Below are 17,543 nucleotides of genomic sequence, written 5' to 3'. Positions count from 1 at the left end.
AAATATGGGGCACCTGGAATCCAGAAAAATCCAAAGGATTGTGTACCTGTACATCCTAACTGGTCAGTGCAGAACAGTATAGTTAGAAACAACAGATCTAATCCTCTTTCAAGAAATGATGGAAAAGGTCCTGTACTTTCAATTAGATATGTGTTGTAGATTTGTTTTGCACTTAGAGTTTTAATATTGCTTTTGAAAGTAATCAAATTATACAATAAATATTATTTTGTAGGCACTGGCTTCATGCCTTCACAATCAACATCGGAATCTTACACTAGTTTGGTTTATAACAGCATGACCACTCCAGTTTACACTGTTTCAAAAGGGGTGAGTTGTGCACCTTAATATTTTGATATGTGTTGCTGTCTGCTTTAAGGTTTGCAGTCACTATTCCTAAATTAACTATTTTTGTTTTTACTTTGGAAAATTTGCCAACTATTCACCTTCCATGCATCAGTTTAGTGTGTTAATTGATTAACCTTGTCAGTTAAACGTGCAGTACTATTTCACCAAGGATTATCGCAAGAAGAAACCTCGCTCGTTTTTTCCAAATCAGTCTGAGCTTGGATATTTTAACTGTTGCACTTAATAAAATGGTTGATACAATTGTGGCAGTTTTGTAATTATTTGTAGCTACCTTTTGCTAAGTGAATCCTTATAGAAGTTGTTCGCATGTTCTCTAAAGGGAAGCTTATGGAAAATTATAAGGTAAGAACTAAAGTGACCAGCACAATTCAACTTAGAATGTTGAATGTGACAAAGATTTGAAGAAACACAACTGAACAGTTGTCTTAAAATAGGAAGGCTTTTGTATTGATAAAGGGCAATAAATTAATTGTATTAATGAATTGGGCAATAAATGAGAAGAAAGGAATTTATGGCATTAAACCCCTTTACACTAATGACATTTGGAACACCCATTGTTTCCTGTTGTTGAAGCATGGTTCATAACTTTATTATTGGGAAATTAAATAGTGAAATACTGTGATTTTTCTGGTCTTGGAATATATTTTCACCTGTTTTTGAAGCTTGAATAAGATCTGCACCCACTCAATGTGCCTACAGTATAGTGACTTTTTTCTTTCTACTGGTTTGCCTGTTATTAAATCTGCTCTGAATTTCATTGACTGAATTATTTGCAACTTTTAACTATGTGGGTCAAAGGCCTGTTGCTATAGTGTAAGATGCCTGTCTTTAAAAATAATTCACTTGGAGAATATATTAAAAATATATTCCAAAACCAGCAAATTACAATGCAAAAGTTCAATATTATGATCTATTATTGTTCTATTCAACACTCTCCATCCCAACTCCCCAATGTAAATGGTGGAGGAGGATGGAAGAGAACTCCTCTGTGGAAAGATTTCTACTGGGACCTTCTGAGTGTTTTCTGCATGTGCTCCTGTAAAAGCTGGAAGTTTTTGATTCATGCCCCCTTGTAGAATGTGCCTTCACCTGATTTGCCAAAAGATTTAGCCACTGGAGTAAAATTTGCTTTCACTATTTAAATTACCCTGCCTACCATCTTGTGCGCTGAATGATTACATTGCCAAGAATGATGAAATTCTGCTACATATATTATGTTACCATTTTAACCCTGATATCAAAACTTTAAGAAAGCAACTCAGATAAGTACCAGCCCTTTCTCCGATGAGTCTTCTGAACCAGAAGAAAGTGACAACTCGAGAGGAAGCTCCAGGACTTCGCTGACTGGATCAGACACCCACAAAACCAGCAGTCCTAGCAGTCCACGGGCCATGAAACGAGGTGCAGTATCCTCTGTAATTCTACAAAATAAAGAGATGCAGTGAAACCAAATAACTATGAAAAAACAACAGTAAGACATTCAAGAAATAGAACTAATCAGGTACATTGGTCCAAGAACAATTCCAAAATCCACAACAAATATATTTATTTATCAATGAAGCGTCGGGACTCAAAATTTACGTGCACGCACATCCACAATGCACACACACCCCCCACGCACACACAGTTCTTGGAGTTCCTCCAGCAAAATCTTTTTACTCTTTTATAAAACTTTACTATGATTCAAAATAAAGTGTAGTCCTTCATTGAAGGTTGATGCGCTCAAAGTAAGTTCAGTAATGGAGTTACAATATCATTTAAAGTTGAAGGGAACTTGAGAAAATTTTGTTTCCTGTCCTCTAACTGGTGCATTATAGCAAAATGTGCCTTCATTGAAATCTCTTAAATGAAAGGAAGATTTGATAGTCTTTTCATTTATGGAACAATGCAAGCAAAAACAGCTTTGGAAAATAAGAACATGCTTATTCAGGAGCAAAAAGGGGGATCTTGATTAGTGCAAAATTAGCTTAATCTCCACGAAGTTAGAGGTAAAGTTTCCAGACAAGGAAAGGTGAAGCTTCAAACCAGATCCAATAGCGGAATCTTACCCAAGAAACAAGCAGCTGTTAAGTGAGAGACATTCCTGCATCTTGAGCTTGTGACTTTATTATCTTTATGTTTAATGTATATACTTTCAAAATGCATGAAACTTGTGCAAAGAATAATATATTGTGCACATGTCTTGTGCAGGAGTGTCTATGTCATCTATGACCTCGGAGAATGATTATGCTATCCCACCTGATGCATACTGTGCAGACACAGAATGTTCCGAGCCAGAACAGAAGCTTCCAAAAACATGCTCTTCCCATTCCATTGACAGTGGAAAAAATGTAAGTGTTATACCTGGTCACCAATCACGTGATGTAATACTAAACAATTCAGATTAAAATATTTTTTCCATTCATCCAACACAAAAATTGAGTTTATTAATCTAACAGATTAATATTCCTGATGAGGATATGAGAAATCAACCTTCCAGATAATTATGCAACGAACCTAACTCAAAGTATTTTTTTGTGATCATTACACTTGGAAGGAATTAAGATAAACTGTCATTAGCCAGGTCAAATGAACTGCAACAAGGTTTTTTTGCCAGTGGCTCAGTCAGAAACTCCCAATATCTTCTTCAACTTTCCTTTATTAGCAATAAGCAAACAATTGCAAATGAGACAAGGATATTTGATCAACTTTTATTCTCTTTCTGTTCATGAAGAACACTGTTTTGATCAAGATTCACTGTGAATACTGAATGTTCAAAAGGTTAGACAAAGTATAACCTCTTGCAATCAATAAGTCTCAGCTTCTCTCTTAGCATACAGAACCATGATATGGTCAGAACCACGTGTCCCACTTGGTTGGTTATAAATTCATTTGAAATAGAAACTGAGAAACAAACGAAGGATTTTTTTTAGATAACTACAATAAAAATGCACAATAATTTCTTGGACAGGAACCTTTGGAAAAGTCAGGATATTTGCTAAAAATGGGAGGAAAAGCAAAAACCTGGAAACGGCGATGGTTTGTCCTTAAAGGTGGTGAATTGTTGTACTACAAATCCCCAGTAAGTACAATGAACTTAACTCTTCAGTTCTCTCAACAGAAACACTACTATTAGGCCTGCAATAGAAAACTTCTTTCAATTCAACCTGCTTTAGTTCTGAAATTACAGTTTTAAAAATATTATTAGCCTAGTATTTGTAAATGAGATTCTATGGCACTTACTGAAATATAATTTCATACTTGTCTCTGAATCCAGAGTGATGTCATCCATAAACCACAGGGTCAAATTGAGCTCAATGTCTCAAATCATATTGTAAGGTGTGATGGAAAGCAAACAATTCAGGTTAGTATTTTACCTTTCATTTCTAAAATATCGAACTTGTTTCATTGTTTGGCCACCCGTAATTGATTTTGCAAGATTCACTTCCTGGTTGGAATTTTTATTTCAAACTTTTCTGAATTGGTGTCCATTTTTTTAAAATTTAGAGATACAGCACGGTACCCGGTCCAAATCTAAAAATCAACCCACAAATCCTATACATTTAAGGAGGGTTGGAGGAACCATAGGAAACCAAAGCCAACACGGAGAGAATGTACAAACTCTTTGCAGACAGCACCGGATTTGAACCTGGCTCTCTGATGCTGTAATAGCATCACCTTATGCTAACTGTGCCACCCCTCTGATTAATGGTCCAATGATTGTTCCAACTCCAAAGGTTCTTTGTGCCTGACATTGTTTGTTCTTTTCTAAGCTTATTACAGAGAAAAAGATCTATTTCCTGACTGCCGATTCTCCAAATATTCTTGAGGAATGGATTAGGGTTTTACAGAATGTTTTGCGCATTCAGGCTGCTAACCCTCTCTGCACACAGCCAGATATCAAACCATCGATCGAAGGTTTACTAACCAAGGTACTGATTTCAATATTTAGCTATTAGCTAACCATGATAAATTATAGGAATTTACAGTCTCATATCAAGATTTATTTAAATTATTGCTATTTTACTCTGCGGTTTCCAAACAATATTTTAATCCTGAAGTTTGAAATGAATGTTTGTTTATATATTATAATTTGTATAAATTGCTTTAAATGTAAATGCACAGATGAATAATTAATCTCACAATAAGTTACTGGAAATCATTGAATTTCAAGTTAATTCAAAGAAAGCCATAGTCTCCTGCTGAACACAAAATGTTCCTTTTTTAAAATCATCTCAATGGTGAAAAATCAAATGACTACAGAGGCTAGAAATCGGAAATAAAAATGGAAAATGCTGCAAATAGCAGACCGGGATGAAAAAAAAATTCTTCCTCAAATCTATTCTCAGTCTCCGACCTCTTACCTCCAAACCATCTCTCCAGTTATAGAAACATCAGCAAGAAGATGTGATTTTTCACTACCTACCCTATCCATGAATTGTGCATACCTTAATCAGTTTCTTCCTCAGCCTTCTCAACTCCAAAGAAAACAAACCTAGTCTGTCCATTCCTCTTTGGAGTTGATATCCTCGACCAACTATCATCCTGGTGAATCTCCTCTGCAACCACTGCAGTAGAATCTCTACTTGCAAAGTATGACGACTAGAACTGCATACACCTCTAGCCTAACCAATATTTCATCCAGTTGTAATGTAATCTCCATGGTCTTGGATTCTCTGCTCCACCAAAAGTGAGGAGTATCCTTTAGGTCGCCTTCTTCACCCTTATCCACCTTAAGGGATCCTTTTTCTCTCCCTTTATACTTCCCGGGGCTCTACCATTCATCATCTATATACTAGCCATATTTAGCTTTGAAAATGCATGACCTCACTTGTTTTCAGGTTTACATTTGTGTGTATGTGTGCATCCATCTTGTCAGAACTTTGACTTGTGTCTTACAGGTGAAGCATGGTTACTCTAAGAGAGTCTGGTGTGCCCTTGTTGGAAATGTTCTTTATTATTTTCGCAATCAGGAAAATAAGGTAAACCAACTTTTGAAATGGCCTGACCTTCTGCAAATGGCAAGTTTTCTTAACTGATGCTCTTTGTTCACCCTCCTAAGGGTTTAACTTTGGAGTCCATGAATATGTCATGTTACCATTCCTCTTTCAGCTGCTTACATTAAGTGCACATTAATTTTGCCCATTGGTGGATTTTTTGAGAAGTGTACCTTCCACCATAAAAATAGATTAATGTGTTTTATTTTATTTAAGTGGTCATTTGTAGTTTTTGCTTTCCATTCCGATAAAAACATTGCCAAACAATGAAACACACATGTCCACCTAATGATAATATAAAGCACAATTATGTCAGCATGCACCAGTAAATTGGGTGATAATTTGTGTTGTGATCAATGCCCACTCCAAACTTAGCTCACATAGTATACTGCTAAAGGAGATAGACCTTTCATTCAACATGCACTGGTTTTTGAACTTAGACTCTTGTCATATCCATTACTTTGCAGGTAGATTTAATGGACTGATTGTGCACTGTACATTGATACCATAAATCAGTGGCTATATTCACAACATATACCATGTTTTGCTTATTCTCAAGTTTCCATTAGGTCAAATTAATTTGGTGGGAGCAACAATTGAAGAAGTGGACAGATCATGTGACTCAGATGAAGACTATGAGACCAGCAGTCAGAGCCTGCTATCTACTCATTACACAATTGCTATTCATCCTAAAAATCAAGGCCCTACCTACCTCCTCATCAGCTCCAAACATGACAAGGTATGTTTGCAATTATTGAATAAAGCTCTACAGTGAATGTGTATTAGTGAACAGAAGCCTTCATTTTAATGCATGAAATGATTTGAGGACCCCTTTGACGATGAGATTGACCCAAAAGATTTACAGCTAATTGACTGTTGTGATGAAGGAAACAGAGCAGCGACTGAGCATAATGAGGTCCCACAATGGGTGTGAAAAAGAGAACACAGTTTTGTTTGTTCATTGACTAATAAATGTTGAACCACCTTATTATGTAATCCCATGGAATCTTTTACTATCAAACCGAGAGAACCTTGAAGAAAAGTTCAGGCCTGAAATGCCGGATATGTATCATTACATCATATGAACGCTGCGAAATCTGCTGAGTTTGTCTGCCATCTCAGTGTTTTTATTCATACTCTCTAAACCAGGCTGTGTTCTGGTAAACTTCTACTGTAACTGTGGTGATATAACCACTAGTCTACTGCAGGGGGCGATCTCTGTACCTGCAAGAAGATGACCTAAGGTCTGACTCCACCTGGCCGGCTGTCAATCAGCTGACCCGAATATAGACCTGAGCCGGCCCCTCCCGAACCAGTCACTTGGGAGCCACCGCAGCTGAAACTGGTGTGTACAGACTTATAGCAGAATAAAGCCTGCAGTTCAGTCTTTTGAGTTTTGTGTCTGCTTGCTGCTACCACCTTTCGAACTCCTTCATGACCAGAATTGCACACAGTTTTCCAAGTGCAACTGAATCAAAGTTTTATAGTATTTATATATATTTTCATCAGTTTGTTGATTACACAGATAAGCTAAGCACCCTTTGTGGGATGAAGGAATCCTTCACAATATAATTAGCATTTTCTTTTATATATCCATGAGTTTACTCCAGAACTTGCTGCTAGTCTCTATGTGTAATGATGGTGAAAGATGACTGCTTTGTAGCGGACAAGTCCAGGCAATTTTATTCATTTCTGTACTGAGGTGCAGCCAAAGCAGATACTTATACATATGAAGGTCCAGTCTTTCACTTAATTTCATCATTTAAGATTAAGGGTTAAAGCAGAACCATTACCCTAGATATAAAAATGCATTGTAGTTAACCAGTCACATAATTAATTATCAATTTCATTAGGACTTGAGTTAAACACTGTTGCTTTAATGTAATTTGTTCTTTCAAAGGACACCTGGTTTTACCAACTAATTGTGGCTTCAGGTTGCACTGATATAAATGTTGGAACTGAATTTGAACAAATGGTTGGCAATCTGTTGAATACAGATGAAGAATCTTGTAAGTCTAACTGAATTATTTCAGATATTTAAATTATAAACATTATGCCTAAGCATTGGTGTTCAGCAAATTGAGTGATATCACCCAGTGTTGTTGAAAAGGACTCAGTGAGAAGGTGAATTTCAGGAAATCAAAACCATCTACTCTTTTCCACCCTCTCTTGTGCTAAAATAATTACATAGTAATCACTTAGTCATCAAATTCTGTACTCCAGAATCTGGAAGAGACTGACCAGTCCCTGTGTCATGTAGTATCATCTTTGACTTTTCTTTGGCTTGGCTTGGCTTCGCGGACGAAGATTTATGGAGGGGGTAAAAAGTCCACGTCAGCTGCAGGCTCGTTTGTGGCTGACAAGTCCGATGCGGGACAGGCAGACACGGTTGCAGTGGTTGCAGGGGAAAATTGGTTGGTTGGGGTTGGGTGTTGGGTTTTTCCTCCTTTGCCTTTTGTCAGTGAGGTGGGCTCTGCGGTCTTCTTCAAAGGAGGTTGCTGCCCGCCAAACTGTGAGGCGCCAAGATGCACGGTTTGAGGCGTTATCAGCCCACTGGCGGTGGTCAATGTGGCAGGCACCAAGAGATTTCTTTAGGCAGTCCTTGTACCTTTTCTTTGGTGCACCTCTGTCACGGTGGCCAGTGGAGAGCTCGCCATATAACACGATCTTGGGAAGGCGATGGTCCTCCATTCTGGAGACGTGACCCATCCAGCGCAGCTGGATCTTCAGTAGCGTGGACTCGATGCTGTCGACCTCTGCCATCTCGAGTACTTCGACGTTAGGGATGAAAGCGCTCCAATGGATGTTGAGGATGGAGCGGAGACAACGCTGGTGGAAGCTTTCTAGGAGCCGTAGGTGGTGCCGGTAGAGGACCCATGATTCGGAGCCGAACAGGAGTGTGGGTATGACAACGGCTCTGTATACGCTTATCTTTGTGAGGTTTTTCAGTTGGTTGTTTTTCCAGACTCTTTTGTGTAGTCTTCCAAAGGCGCTATTTGCCTTGGCGAGTCTGTTGTCTATCTCATTGTCGATCCTTGCATCTGATGAAATGGTGCAGCCGAGATAGGTAAACTGGTTGACCGTTTTGAGTTTTGTGTGCCCGATGGAGATGTGGGGGGGCTGGTAGTCATGGTGGGGAGCTGGCTGATGGAGGACCTCAGTTTTCTTCAGGCTGACTTCCAGGCCAAACATTTTGGCAGTTTCCGCAAAGCAGGACGTCAAGCGCTGAAGAGCTGGCTCTGAATGGGCAACTAAAGCGGCATCGTCTGCAAAGAGTAGTTCACGGACAAGTTTCTCTTGTGTCTTGGTGTGAGCTTGCAGGCGCCTCAGATTGAAGAGACTGCCATCCATGCGGTACCGGATGTAAACAGCGTCTTCATTGTTGGGGTCTTTCATGGCTTGGTTCAGCATCATGCTGAAGAAGATTGAAAAGAGGGTTGGTGCGAGAACACAGCCTTGCTTCACGCCATTGTTAATGGAGAAGGGTTCAGAGAGCTCATTGCTGTATCTGACCCGACCTTGTTTATACAACTGCTTAAATTTGGCACTCTTGGGAATTGCACACAACTCAACAACTGACATAGTGGAAATGCAGTGGGATCCAATTCGATTTCCAGATTTGCCTTTCCAAGGATAGGCTGGAGTGGCAGTGGTCAGGCACTTCAACATATTTTCATTCATCTATTCACAGTCAGCTCAGAGATCACCCCAGCTCAACACTATTGTGCCCAGAAAAGCTATGCTCACCAAGATCAGATTTAGAAACCCATGATAAAAATTATAGGCACCAATACCTTTCTACTATTTCAAAGGTGAGTTGAAAGCAAAATCAGATTTAAATATTATTTCATTGACCCCATTCAGGCCTTGGTTATTTCTTCAGATTGCTTAGGATATAAACTTCAGTCACTGGCCATTTCGCCTAACATGTTCATTGCCAACATGAACCATGATCTTCTACTATAAACATCCTTCTACCTTTCAAATCTAAAGCCTACCCTTTTCAATATTATTTGTTTTGATCACCACATTCTTGTTGAATTTCTATTTGGATATCTCGTGACTAACTTATATTTTCTCGTTATATTATTTGCAAGTAGGAACTAGCTCTATATCCATTCCATCTGAACCATTCATCATTTTTCCAAGGTCATGCCTTGGTTTTAATTTCTTGAGAAAAGAGAGATTTTCTTTTCATTATTTCCTGTAGTGTACACCTTCATCCTTCATCCAAGATCCTTTTGCTCCTCTAGTGACCTTGATTTGCATCCTCTAAGTAATAGGTGACCTTTCTGTTCCACCTGCAAAAAGGAAAAACAACATTATTCACTCTATCTCAGCACATTGACGATAAACAATTCAAGGTAGTGCCTGGCATTTATTTCTGATATCTATTTCCTAGACTGTCTTTGGTGACTTCAGCACCACATGGGTATGTTGTCTTTTTTTTCCTCTCTGAATTGGCCTCAGAGCAGGGGTCTCAAGCTTGTGGCCTGCGGGCCAACTGCGGCCCTCGGGATGATAGTTTGTGGCCCCGCCTTAATATGAAAGTTTAATGTTAGTGCGGCCCGCGAGTTTGATATGATTGGCACTTTTCCGTGTTGTGTGCGGAGCTGAACGAACCTACCAATCACGGTGGGGTATATTGCTCTCGGGGGCGGGACATCGCCTGGGCTTATTGTGAATATAAGCATATTTGTGTGCATTTTCTATTTGTTATTATATGCACGCGGCACATGCGCAATTTCCGCGGCCGCTCCCGCTCCACGAGCTTCGGCGTCCAGTCTGAACCCGGAAGTTGTGGCTCGGCTATGTGAGAGGGAGCACTGCCAGATCTCTCGCAGTAAGAAGTAGGCAGAAGAAGACATGTTCATAACAGTTTATGTTCAATGTTCCATTCATGTTCAGAAAGTTAAAGGTTAAAGAACTGTTAATACAGACATTTGAATCTGAATAATAATAATTACATTTCTCCAGTCAGCAACTATGTGGTTTCTTCAGTCTTCTATATCTGCTGTATAATTATTATTTTCATTTTATTTATTTATTACTGATTGATTTTATTTTTTTTCTTATGAATTGTTAATTAATTTATTTTTTCATCTTATTTTGTGTTAAAAAATAAAAATAAAGACGTTTGATAACATTGGAAAGTTTTTGTAAGAGCTTTTCTTGTTGCGGCCCAGCCTCACCCAGACTCTACCTCCAGCGGCCCCCGGGTAAATTGAGTTTGAGACCCCTGCCTCAGAGGCTACTTGGTTACTTTAAACTAATCCTAACCATAATCAAAAATGTAATCCTTGCCAGCGATTCTTCACTAACGAGGTATATGGTTCTGTATGCAAACATCTGGCTCAAGTACTGTATTCTCAATTTCCCATTAAGAGGGACAAGGTTTTTGTCCACATGTGTACAACTAAATTCATATGTTGCCAATTGTTATTATGAGCAATGATTTAGAATTTTAACATTCAAACTTAGCTGCACTGCTTATTTTTCACATGCATATATTCAATTTCAAGGTCAATTTATTTGTATTTTAATTCTTCTTTTGAGGCTCCCAGCTCTGGATGCACCCTACTCTGTGCTACTGTAAAGATGGGATAACCTCACCCCTTACCACACTGCCATCTGCAGCTCTGCAGACTGAAGCACTCAAACTGTTCAAGGTAACCTTCAATGTCTGATGAACAATAATAGGCCTTGAATTCCGTTCCGAATGGAGCTCGGTGCTATTTAACCCAACGGGCCACAGCAACTTCACGAGAGGAAAAATTCAAGTTTGAACACCAGAGTTTAAATGTCACTATGGTCCACACACCTCCATTGTTCTATAAAATTATCATCTTGCCTCACTATTGATAAAGAAGTTATTGCATTATGTGGAAGACACAAATTAAAATTATCACTATTTTGGAATCTATGGCAAGGTGGGGGGGGGGGGAGGGGGTGGTTGTTGTCTTTTTTTAAATGATCCAGCACATGTGCCAGGTAACATTTTCAAAATTTGCTCACTAAAAATATTCAAAAATATTAAATTAACACTATTCATTTGGAGAGAGAAAGATGTAAAAACTATTTTAAATGACCCTTTTTTATCCAATATTTTCTTAAAAGCCCATTAGAACTTCACAGTTCTTAATAACAAACACACCCTTGTCTTTCCAGATCAATTATTGGGCAGATATTCGCTTGTGGTTTAAGTGTTAACAGAATCTCAGCTGCTTCTGATGGTCTGCATTTCCTGTCTTGGGGTCCTATTTCCAATGTGATGGGGGTTCCTGTGCAAAGTTTCCTCTGAAACCAATTGTTCAATGGTTCTTTTGTTACAAGCCCCCATTGTGAGAACCATCTTCCTGATATTTAATCACTTCTAGCTTGTCAGAAAATTTCATCCCAGGTTTTAGTTACTTCTATGCTTTTAACCAAGTCCAACAGGGAAATGTGGCAAGATAGCCTGTTATCTATGTTAGTAATGAAACAGAATACTTGTTTTCATCTCCAGACTTCTCAGTTATTCATCAATGTTGCGATTGATGCCCCTGCCATTGACTATCATGTCTCACTGGCTCAGAGTGCTTTGCAAGTGTGTCTCACACATAAAGAGCTTCAGAATGAGATCTACTGCCAATTAATCAAGCAAACAAGAAGGCTACAATCCCAGTACCAGATTGGAACTCTGCAGGTACAATGAAAAATTTTCAGGAAAGCTGTGAATTGTTTTGTGAGATGTCATTTAAATGAACAGAATTAAGTCTAAGTACCTGTCTGCTTCAGAACTTCTTTTCTCATGAAATCTATGTACTCTCCCTTCACTCATTTCAATTCTTGTGAACCAACTACATATATTGGATTTTGGCTCTGTGAATATTGTAATAGGACCTGAAACTTCAGTTGTAGAGTCAGCTTTAAGTATAGAAACAGGCCCTTTGGCCCAACTCATCCATGCTGGCCAAGTTGCCCACCTGAATTTGTTCCATTTATTGTGTTTGGCATATATCCCTTACTTATCCATTTACCTGTCCAAATGCCTTTCAAACATCACATTTGTAGCCATATCTATCATTTCCTCAGGCAGCTGGTTCCACTTACCCACCACTCTGTGTGGAAAAAAAATTGCCTCTTGGGTCTCTTATAAATAATTCCCCTCTCACTTTAAAATCGATGCCTTCTAACTTTAGACTTCCCTGCCCCAGGAAAAAAGATTATAACCATTAACCTTATTTGTGTCTCTCATTATTTTGTCCCTCAGCCTTCCAGGGACAAAACCTCCAAATGATCCAGTGTCTCCCAATAACCCAAACTCTCCAGTCCTAATACTGTCCTTGTAAATCTTTTCTGCACCCTTTCCAGCTAAATCGTATCCCTCCTAAAGGTTGGCAACCAGAACTGCATAAAATATTGTGTGTAGTTCACCAATGTTGCAACATAACATCCCAACTGTTGTATGCTCTGTAATTCCAAATTGACACCTTCACCATCCTGACTGCCTGTGTCAGCAGTTTCAGGAATCTATATGCTTGTATCCCTAAAGCTCTCTGTTCTGCAACCTTCTCGAGGGCCTTGCCTTCATGGTGCAGATCATGCCATGATTTGATCAATGAAAGTACAGTGCACCATTCTTTCTGAATTAAACTCTATCTACCATTCCTTGTCCCACATTCCTAGTTAATTTCAACCCTGGAGTAATCTCATAAAACCTCCTTCACTGTCAATATACCATCAATTTTGGTATCATCTGCAAAATTACCAGCCATGTAACTACATTCTCATCCAAATTGTTAATATAATTTTTATGGCGAGGGATAGGTCTGGTCCTCGGGTTTAGATTCTAAATTGGAGAAAGGCCAAATTTGATGGTATCAGAAAGGATCTGGCAAGTGTGGATTGAGACAGGTTGTTTTCTGCCAAAGATGTGCTTGGTAAGTGGAGGCCTTCAAAAGTGATGTTGCCAGAGATTTCATAGTTTGTATACTCCTTTCAGAATTAAAGACAAAACCAACAGGTATAAGGAACCTTGGTTTTCAAGAGATATTAAGGCACTGGCGAAGTAAAATGGGTTGCATTACAGGAATAGGCAGAAATGAAATGCTTGAGGAATATAAGAAATGCAAGAAGAAAATTAGGAGGGCTAAAAGAAAAGCAAATGAGGCGGCTCTGGCATACAAGGTGAAGGAAAATCCTGAGAGCTTCTGCAAATATATACGAAGAGAAAATGGATAGGCAGGAAAGAAATTGATCCTCTTGATGATCAGAGTGGTCATCTATTCATGGAGCCAAAAGAGAGATGAGGGAGATCTTAAATGAATTCTTTTGTAAAGTTCTGCAAAAGTGTTTTGAGGTAATGGTCCCTTTACACATGATATCACTTTGCTTTCTTGAGATAGATAAGGATGGAAAAAATCTCCAGGGTCTGGCAAGAGTGGCACAATGAACATAGCAGTCAGCACTACGCTCTTACAGCACCAGTGATCAGGACCGCTGTCTGTAAGAAGTTTGTAAATTTCTCCCCGTGTCTGTGTGGGTTTTCCCCAGGGGCTCTGGTTTCCGCCCACTGGTCAAAACATACCAGGGGTTGTGGGTTAGATGGGTCTAATTGGGCGGCATGGGCTGAAAGGGCCTGTTACCATGCTGTATGTCTAAATTTAAATTTAAAAGATATTCCCTTGGGCCATGAGGGAGGAGGCTCATGAAAAAAATTGCTGGGACCCTAGCAGAGGTACTTAAAATGTTCTTTGCCATGAGTATGGTGCCGAAGGATTGAAGGATAGTTAATGTTATTCACTTGTTTAAGAAAGGCTCTAAGAGTGGTCCTGGAAATTATAGGTAAGTTACTGAAAGTTATTCTAAGAAGCAGGATATAAGTACTTAGATAGGCAGGGACTGATTAAAGATAGTCAACATGGGTTTGTGTATGATACTGAAGCCAAGGACTGGACCCACTGCAATTCTCATTGGAAGATGAATTAAAAACTTCTCTTCCTCACTGACGATCAACTCAGGCACACCTCAAAGATGCATGCTTAGCCCACTGCCCTACTCACTATATACCCTTGACTGTGTGGCGAGGCACATGTCTAATGCTATCTACAAGTATGCCAGTGACACCATGGCTGTCAACAGAATCACAAACGGCAATGAGGAAACATGCACAAGGGAGATAGGTTAGCTCGTTGAATGGTGTCACACCAACAACCTTGCACTCAACGTTAGCAAAATCAAGGAGATAATCATAGACTGCAGGAGAACAAGAACAAGTTCTCATTGAGAGCTCAGCAGTTGAGATGGTCAAGATCTTCGAATTCCTGGGTTGTCAATATCTCCAAAGATCTGTCCTGGAGTCCCCGTGTCAATGCAATCTCGAAGAAGGCTTGCCAATGGCTATACTTTGTAAGGAGTTTGAAGAGATTTGGCATGTTGCCAAAGACTTTCAAATTTCTACAGGTGTATTCTGGCTAGTTGCATCACTGTCTGGTACAGAGGCGCCAATGTGCAGGACAACAAAAAAAAATCTGCCTGCGACATCACAGCAGCAGTCTTCACTCCATCGAGGACATCGACAAGAGGTCGTGTTTGATGAAAGCAACATTTACTCTGCTACCATCGAGAAAAAGGTACAGGAGCCCGAAGACGAGCAGTCAGCGGCACAAGGACAGCCACCAGATTCCTGAATAAACGTTGAACCACAAACACGGCCATACTTTGACATTTTTTTTTATTTTGCACTCTATTTATTTGTAAGGTGGTTTATGTTCTAATATTACTGGCTGTCCACTCCGCTCTGGATCACCTAGAAAACAGCACTGTGACGCTGCTGTAAATTTCATGTTAATAATTCTGACTCATATCTATCCAAACTGGCCAGCGTTTTGGGAAGGTTACCAGGAAAGTTGATAAAAGAATGGCAGTGGATGTTGTTTACATGAAATTTAGTAAAGTCTTTGGAGGTTGGTCAAGAAGATTCAGTTGCTCAGTATTCAGGATGAGAGATATTGGCTTTGCAGGAGTGACCAGAGATTGGGAGTAAATGATTGGGCCATTGTTACTTGTCACCTCCATCAATGATCAGGATAATAATGTGATAAATTGGATCAGCATATTTGCAGATGACACTAAGATTCAGGTTGTAGTAGACAATGAGGAATGCTTTCAAAGCTTGCAGTTGGATCTCGACCAGCCAGAAAAATGGGCTGTATGAGTGTGGTCTTGCACTTTGGGAGGGCTAACCAGGGTAGGACATACACGGTAAACATTAGGGAACTGCATAATATGACAGAGCAGAGGGATGTAGGAATGTAGATACATACTTCCTTGAACGTGCCATCACAGGGAGGGCTGTAAAGAGTGCTTTTGGCATGCTCAGCTTCACAAATCAAAGTATTGGGTATGGGAGATGAGTTATTATGTTGAAGTTATATAAGGCATTGGAGAGAGGCTACATTTGGTGTACCTCCAAGATTGATAGAAGAAAATCAAAGCAAAATTGCTGGGACATGAAGAGCTGAGTTCCAGGGAAAGGCTGAACAGGTTAGGACTTTATTCTCTGGAGCATCAGAGAATAAGGGGAGATTTCATGGGATGTATACAAAATTATGAGAGGTTTAGATGGAATGGAATCAGGCTCTGTAACTCACTTTCATAAGTCTCTTGTTACCTGCAAATAGCCTCTCCCAATCAACTGTTTCAAGTTCCACCATTATTGGCCTTGCCCCAAGGACCTTAACCAGTGAACCACTCCAATTTTCTTTCCTCTTTCTATTTTAAAACAAGTAGAATAATGCCGCAGGTCCTCCCACTGACACACATCACTTCCCCTGCCTCATTTCCCAAGAGAGGTTTAGCATTGCCCCATCTCTAGCAGGGCCGCCCTACATATTGCTGAGAAAACATTTTTTGGACATGCTTCACAAATCCCGTTCCATCCAAGCCCTCAGCACTTTGGCAATTTTAATCAATTTTGTGGAAGTTTAAATCCTCCCATCCTGTTATCCTTATAGTTATGGGCAATCTGTCTGCAAAATTCCATCTCTTATTCCCACTGAATTTTGGGTGTGTGGCTACATGACAATCCATCAAAGTGATCACTCCTTTCTCATTTGTAAGTTCTACCCATATAACCTCATTAGATGATTCCCTCCCAAGAATATCCTCTCTGAGTACCTATCCCATGTCCTTATCCATTCCCTGGGTTCACCTGCCTTACCTGTCAGCTCTTGCATTAAAATAAACACAAATTAGTCATTCAGACTTTCCTCCCTCTAGCCTATTCTGCCGACTGAACTCGAATGCTTAAACATTTATATTTGCCTCAGTTTACTCATCTGCCACGCTATGTCTTTGGGATCTCCTTGCCCACCATCTCTCCTTCCCCTTCCCCCCCACCCCCTATCCCATTGCTGATCAGATATTTGTGGGATATAATGATATAATGCTAAGGATGTGTATGATAATATGAGAAGTAGTTTCACATCACAAGTGTTTAGAATAAATCTTTGTGCCTTTTAGGGATGGCAGTTGTTGGCTCTGTGCATTGGCCTTTTTCTTCCTCATCATCCTTTTCTCTGGTTGCTAAGACTTCATTTACAGCAGAACGCAGATTCGAGGTATGTACTTCAAAAAAAAATTCAAGAACTTGTTGTCTGAATGGTAGTGAGACAAATGGGGCTCACCAGTGTTTATGCACAAGCTGTATAACAACCAAGGCAGAGAAAATGCATAGTTAAATGCAAAAATCCAAACATAGCATTTCCATTCCATTATGAACACAGGTTCCTCCATTAAACTTCATTGTAAGGCATGAAGTACTCATAATGATGTTATACTTAATAACACAAACCGTAAGTCTGCACACTTCAGTCCACATTCTGCTTTATTTCTGTGATTAAATTGGAATTGTTTATTGTCATGTGTGCAGAGTATTAACTTTAGTATTAACATTGACATTATAGACAAATCAAATTTAAAACTTAAATAAAAAATAACAGCAGATTCCCGATGGGAGTGCAACACGACCATTGCTCCAGTCTAGACCTGCATATTCCTATTGCATCCTATTCCTTCAACTTCTCATTCATTAGGATTTTAAACCAATAATTACTCTGAAATGTGCATTTACTTTTACTCTCTCTCTCTTTCACTTTTCTGCAATTGACTTAACACATAATTCTGCCTCCACCTTCACACTAAGTTTATAATCATTTG

General features: G+C 39.4%; 1 protein-coding gene across 2 annotated transcripts in view; it reads left to right on the top strand.

The window, feature by feature from the left end:
* Positions 1-17,543, top strand: part of plekhh2 (pleckstrin homology domain containing, family H (with MyTH4 domain) member 2) — a 130,955-nt gene that overhangs the window by 89,125 nt on the left and 24,287 nt on the right. For both annotated transcript variants that reach the window (XM_069931117.1, XM_069931118.1), the window contains 12 exons: positions 233-327; positions 1,617-1,767; positions 2,557-2,696; positions 3,317-3,427; positions 3,623-3,709; positions 4,119-4,277; positions 5,247-5,327; positions 5,902-6,081; positions 7,243-7,351; positions 10,899-11,011; positions 11,848-12,027; positions 16,848-16,945. In XM_069931117.1, coding sequence (XP_069787218.1) covers positions 233-327; positions 1,617-1,767; positions 2,557-2,696; positions 3,317-3,427; positions 3,623-3,709; positions 4,119-4,277; positions 5,247-5,327; positions 5,902-6,081; positions 7,243-7,351; positions 10,899-11,011; positions 11,848-12,027; positions 16,848-16,945 — 1,504 coding nt within the window. The remainder of the gene's footprint in view (positions 1-232; positions 328-1,616; positions 1,768-2,556; positions 2,697-3,316; positions 3,428-3,622; positions 3,710-4,118; positions 4,278-5,246; positions 5,328-5,901; positions 6,082-7,242; positions 7,352-10,898; positions 11,012-11,847; positions 12,028-16,847; positions 16,946-17,543) is intronic.

Source organism: Narcine bancroftii, chromosome 4 (assembly GCF_036971445.1).
Source record: "Narcine bancroftii isolate sNarBan1 chromosome 4, sNarBan1.hap1, whole genome shotgun sequence".
Taxonomy (NCBI): Eukaryota; Metazoa; Chordata; class Chondrichthyes; order Torpediniformes; family Narcinidae; genus Narcine; species Narcine bancroftii.
The sequence above is the reverse complement of the archived record's forward strand: the minus strand, read 5'-3'. Positions and strand labels throughout refer to the sequence as shown.